Source organism: Delphinapterus leucas, chromosome 17 (genome assembly GCF_059928025.1).
Source record: "Delphinapterus leucas isolate spDelLeu-1000000601 "Yukka" chromosome 17, BTC_Dleu_Yukka2, whole genome shotgun sequence".
Classification (NCBI taxonomy): domain Eukaryota; kingdom Metazoa; phylum Chordata; class Mammalia; order Artiodactyla; family Monodontidae; genus Delphinapterus; species Delphinapterus leucas.
Window position 1 is genome coordinate 37,361,778 of NC_143145.1, and position 6,000 is coordinate 37,367,777.

The window sequence follows — 6,000 nt, forward strand, 5'->3', positions numbered from 1 at the left end:
GCGTTGCCGCTCTGCCCCAACATCCGCCACCGTCAGCCCCGAGAAACAGAAGGCCCCCAGGCTGTTGCCCCGGCCGACAAGGACATTCCTCCAACTGCAGTCCGATAGCGCATTTGCTCCTCCGGGTCCGTCTTCCACCCCGGCTCCCAGAGGAAGGGATTGCGATGGAGAGAGGTAGTTTACTCCTGGCCTGCAGATACTCACCTGGTTCAGACCCCAAGCCTTGCGGAAGCCGCAGCCACACACCAGTCGCGCGGCTCGTAACCAAGGAGGGGCGTGTCGCCCCGCCCCACTCACCCCACTCCGGCACCCGAGGGCTTGCGGCGGACCGCCGGGGGCGGGGATTAGGGCCTCTGCGTGATGACAGGCTAGTCTCCGGTTTGCCATTCGGCTGATGGGCCTTGCAGACCCAGCTTCACCCGAACAGAAGAACGTTAGCCGAGAAATAAGAGTTGCAATTCCACGTGCCCTGTAATTTTCCTTTCACGCACACTTTGGTTTTTTTCTGGTTACAATTATGTACATATACAATTATGCTGAATAAACAAGCAGGATAAAAACTAACTCAAAGGAAATGGACTATGCAGGCAAATGAAAATTACCACTATCATCTTCATAAAGACATTGCGTCCAATAATTAATAGATGGATTAGAAAGTAAAGTTGAAGAAATCTTTCACAGAGCAGATAAAGAAAAAAAAGGAAATCGAAAAAGATGAAAAAGTTAGGTCTAATATTAGATTTAAAAGATCTAGAGAGAATACTGAGGGTAGGAAGTTATCAATTCAAGGAAATTTTCCAGAATTGAAGAGCTTGAGTTTCCAGACTGAAAGCACCCACCAAGTGACCAAAACAGGGAAGGAAAACAGACCCATACCAAGGCACAAACTGCAAAATTTCAGGACACTGGCAAAGAAAATTCTAAGTTTCTAGAGCGAAAACAGGTCACATACAAAGCATTAGGAAGAATAGTTTTGCACTTCCCACAATAATACAGAAAACTAGATGGCATTCTGACACTGGGGAAGAACACAAGACAGGTCATTTCAGGCAGAGAGAAAGGCAGGAGCACAGGCAAAAAGGTCCGTTATCTGCTTAAGGAACTGCAAACATCTCCTTAAAACCAAGATTGAGAGGTGGGTTGAAGTGGTGACAGAGGCAGGAAAGGAGTCTATACTATTCCCAAATATACTATTCCCAATAGTTTTCGTTTTATCAAAATGGGAAGCTACTAAGAATTTTCAGCAAGACAGTGCTGTGCAATTTCTATTTTACAATGAGCAAGCTGGGAATTCCCTAGTGGTCCAGCAGTTAGGACTCTACAATCAGCAAGCTAAAGAGTATGGAAAACAGCAAGACCAGTAACTGAGACTAATCCTAAGACTGATACAAGCACCTGTGCAGAAAATGCTAATACTTTCTGTAATGGTGTTAACAGTTATTAGATTAAGAGTTTTTATGGAGTATTTAATTTTATCTTGCAGCAAACCTTTGACATAGGTGCTATTATTTCATGCCCATTTTACAAATAAGGAAAGTGAATCTTGGTAGTCACTGACATACAACAAGGGACACTCTAGGAATACGGACCCAAAGCCTTTTGCCAAAGTCCATACTGTTTCCTGTGCTCCTAAGTACTAACCAATTCACAAGTAAGTCCTATTCAACTTCAAAACATATCTCACAACCAGCTACTTCTCACTCCCTCTACGCCTACCCTGGCCCAGCCACCATTACTCTTAGCCTGAACTTTTACAGGTGGCCGCTAACTGGCTTCCCACCATCCCGTCCCTATATTGTCCGTTCCCACAGAACAGACCCAGTAATCTTTTAAGTCTGGGCAGAGGGTGGAGGGTGGAGGGATGTGCATGTATTTGTACATGTAAGGAGGCAACTTGTTTTTACGCGTTCTCAGTTTACACTTTCTCACTTTATGTGATATTTTAATCTTCTTAAAATTGGTCATTTATGATTTCATCTACTAGTTTTGAATGTCATTAACTTCAATCTCTGAAGATAGCTTCAGAGTCCAAAAGCACTGAACTATCATTAATTCCTTGACTTTGACAAGCTGAAGTCAAAAGAAATAAACTGGCCAGTAACTGAGTAGCAGCGCTGGATTTGAACCAATTTCCGTGTATTCATATTTTTGATGGACCTGCGTGTCTACAGCCATTGGTAAGCAGTTTAGTAGGGGACAAGTTATGTATTAGCTTCAAGCTCAGATTTACTGATTTTTATATTTATAGAGTACTATTCAAAAGGATCTTTTAAAAGCAATTTTATATCTATTTTACCTTTTCTTAAAACTGTCCAGGTAGGCAAGAGGTAAAATTACATCCATTTTATAGACGATGGGGACACGAAGAGATAACTGAAACGATGGTCTTGAGTTCCAGTGGTTAATACTTTTCCCATTAAACCACTGTCTAGTTAACGAAATAACAGTATTCAATTAAACTATTGATACACAAAGGACCTATGATGAAATTAGAATAGTTAAGAGCAACATTACCCAATGAGTTGTGGTTTAGGAGGCTGTCATAAAGAGATATTTATTGGGACTCTTGTACAAAAAGGACCAGCTCAAGAAGGAACATGGCAGGGCTTCCCTGGTGGCGCAGTGGTTGAACGTCTGCCTGCCAATGCAGGGGACACGGGTTCGTGCCCTGGTCTGGTAAGATCCCACGTGCTGCGGAGCGGCTGCGCCCGTGAGCCATGGCCAGTGAGCCTGCGCGTCCAGAGCCTGTGCTCCGCAACGGGAGAGGCCACAACAGTGAGAGGCCCGCATAGCGCAAAAAAAAAAAAGTGGCAGAATTACAAAATTATGAAAGCCACAGTCCAGGAAAACCTGGACCAAGGAAGCACTCTTTAAAAATATTAAGTATGGTAGTACTTTGTATAGCACATAATAAATTTACATAACAATATTTGAGGATGGTAGTAGAAACAATGTTTTGTTTTCTTTTTTAAACAGCACAGTTGCACAGTTAATACTTTCAATGTGCGAGACACACAAAACTATTAACAAAGTTGAAATATATCTAATCGAATCCTGGAACAGATGGAGTATCTGAGCATCCATATCTCTATCAAGGCAAAAGCTTTAAACATTCATCCAATTTAGTGTAAACCAACTCCTACTTTTTCTATATCCTGAAAGCAGAGTTTTTTACCTTAATGATTACACCTGGGAAACTGCACCTGCCTTAATAGTCTGCTTCATCCACTTTACTTGGGGTTGATTTTGCCTTAGAGAAAGCAATCATTAAAGTTTCTTTTCCCTTGCCAAAAATTTAAAAAACAGTCAAGCATTATATACAAATACAGAAAGGCCTATGCCAAGTTAACAAATAAATTATAACTCAAAATGAGGTATGCACACTGATAGTAAGTGCGTTGGTATACTCTATACAAAATGAGGCTGGAGAGTTTACAAACAATTGGTGATGTAAAACAGTGGTTTCCTAGGAACTTACTTAATCAGACCTTTAAAGGGCCCTAGCAAACGTCATTTTTAACAAGGGCCCCAGATGATTCTAGGTTTTGATTAAAGTGTAGTTTGGGGAATCACTTTTAACCTTCATTGTGTGTCAGATTATATATACGATAAAATTAAATTACAAACCATGTAACTGAACAAAAATATCTTTATATAAGCTATTAATAGATACCTAAATACAATATGGTTTTTAAAATGAAATCATGTGTATATAGTTGTATTCATAAAGTACACTAATCAAAAGCTATATGACAACATTAATAGCAAATCCAAATCCAAATGAAGACATTCCTCTGTATTTCATCTTTCATCGAGCATCAAAAACCACCACTATACAAAAACTGAGTTAAGGACAAAATAAGTACTTCAAAATTATATTAAAAATTTAATGCTTCCAAGTCACTTTCTCTTTGCAATAAGCTAGTTATTTAATCTAAAATGCACAAAAGAATGAAGTTCACTATTTACTATAATTAGAAATGAACTAAAAAAATAAACTATTTTAATTATTAGCCCCCCATGATACAAGAGACCAATGCACCAAGAAACACTAAAGCAGTGTTAAAAGTGATAATTTAGTGATCTAAAAAACACTGGTAGTTATTACATACCAATTTACTCTCAGTCTTTCAGCTAATTTGTAAGCCTCACTTATTCCATTAGGTAGCATACAAACTCAATATCTGTATTTCTCCTTGTATCATTTAGTTTGCCCATAAACTGAAGCTCAAGAATGAGTACTTATATACAGAATCCCTGAAAAAATACACTTATGAAAGCCAAAATCAACTAGTATTTAGATTATTTAGTATATGTCTATACACTGGAGTACTGGTCCATGAAAATGCTAATCATGCCTTTTGTTTTTTTGGTAAGTAATCCAAGTTGTTACCATTTTTACCAGAAATTAGTCTTTGACTATCAAACTATGCATTTTTTTCTTCCTCTTATCTCATAGTCATAAAGCTTTTTTTTTCACTTCCTCTTATCTCATAGTCATAAAGCTTAGTTAGAAGGATACGTCTTTTAGTTCTTTTCTTGTACATTATTCTGTATCCACATTCTCTGCAACGGATTGGATCCCTTGATTTTATTTCATTTTCTGTGTGACATTCTAGAAACAAAACACGTTTATTCAATGCCTAAAAGAGAAATATTACAGACGAGCAAATTATCTTAACCATGCTTTTCACCCAAAGCACTAAAATATAGTATACTCAGTCTCAAGGGTATGTTGCCATTACCAACATATTAAGGGAGAAAGAAAAAAAGAGTGGCAGACAATGCATTTTTCCTAGGAAAGAAAATGAAATCTTAATACGAGGATTTTTTTTTAAGATTGTTAAAGTTGTTCTGCTTTCTAACTTTAAAGATGACTCATTTAAGCCAAAGATAAATGCAATAATTTTTTTAAAACTGAGGTGAAATACTCTTACTTTTGTGTTACTCTTACCTCCACAGATATATATCATTGGCTGCTGCTTTGGGGGTTGAACGTCCTTCTGGGTGTCCATTGTTGTCCCTGAAATCACAGACTCAAATATTTAATATCTCAAATGGCGTCCTCACAAATCTAACCAGGCCTCATGTTTCTCGGAGAAAGCTAAAAAGGCCGCAATTCCTAATCTGTGCTTTTTTCAAATCCTATAGGTGGGTCTAAAGAACGAAACAAAAAAACAACGTATTGTGCATTTACCCCCAAACTGGACACAATAATAAACACTTTACATATGTCATTTCAATTATGCATGCTATTTCATTATAATCTTTACAACAATTCTAGGAGGTATTACTCTTATTTTACAGATGAAGGAACTGGGGTTTAAAGAAGTTAATTTGGGCAGGATTATTCATCTGTTAAGAGTCAGAGATTTAGATCTGACTGCAAAGCTCGCGTCTTCATTTAACACAAGTTCCAAACTTTAGCAAGAGATTGCCAAAAAACTGTATCCCTCAACAGGAGAACATGGGAACCGAAGATAAGGGAAGAACAAAGAAATAACTCCCAACGGCTAAAACGCCAACAGCTAAAGAGGCAAACAACCCAACAGCTAAAAAGGCAAAGGCCTAACAGCATCGACTCTATCCCCAGTCTCTCCCGACTCTAACCCCACACCGGACCTGTTTAGCCCCTAGCGTCTTTCCAGTTTTGGCCCAAATACCTACCCCCCAATCCGCCAATTACCTACACACGTAACACGGAGAAACTTCTCTGCTTCTCCGAACAGACCCCGCCTCGCCGCTGTATGGCAGCCAACTTCCGGCGCTGGCTTATGACGCAAGCGGAGTCTCCGCCCCTTCCGCCCCAGGTGTGGCAGAGAAAGCCGGATTGAGTACAGGTGGTGAAACTGGTTTGGTTTTTTTGTTTTTTGTTTTTTGCGGTACGCGGGCCTCTTACTGCTGTGGCCTCTCCCATTGCGGAGCAGAGGCTCCGGACGCGCAGGCTCAGCGGCCATGGCTCACGGGCACAGCCGCTCCGCAGCATGTGGGATCTTCCCG

At 39.8% G+C, this 6,000-nt stretch overlaps 1 protein-coding gene across 3 annotated transcripts; it reads right to left on the minus strand.

Moving 5' to 3' along the window:
• Positions 1-3,631: 3,631 nt before the first annotated feature.
• POLR2K (RNA polymerase II, I and III subunit K) lies at positions 3,632-5,791 on the minus strand. 3 transcript variants are annotated; one of them, XM_022584698.3, is made up of 4 exons: positions 5,687-5,791; positions 4,955-5,023; positions 4,523-4,615; positions 3,632-3,831 (listed from the first exon to the last, which is right to left on the minus strand). In XM_022584698.3, exons 2-4 carry the CDS (start codon positions 5,013-5,015, stop codon positions 3,809-3,811), a joined length of 177 nt encoding a protein of 58 aa, XP_022440406.1. In that variant the 5' UTR covers positions 5,016-5,023; positions 5,687-5,791; the 3' UTR covers positions 3,632-3,808. The 3 variants fall into 3 exon arrangements, with proteins under 3 accessions (XP_022440406.1, XP_030615856.1, XP_022440405.1); XM_030759996.2 differs by having other exon boundaries at positions 5,691-5,766; XM_022584697.3 differs by having other exon boundaries at positions 5,668-5,740.
• Positions 5,792-6,000: the final 209 nt, after the last annotated feature.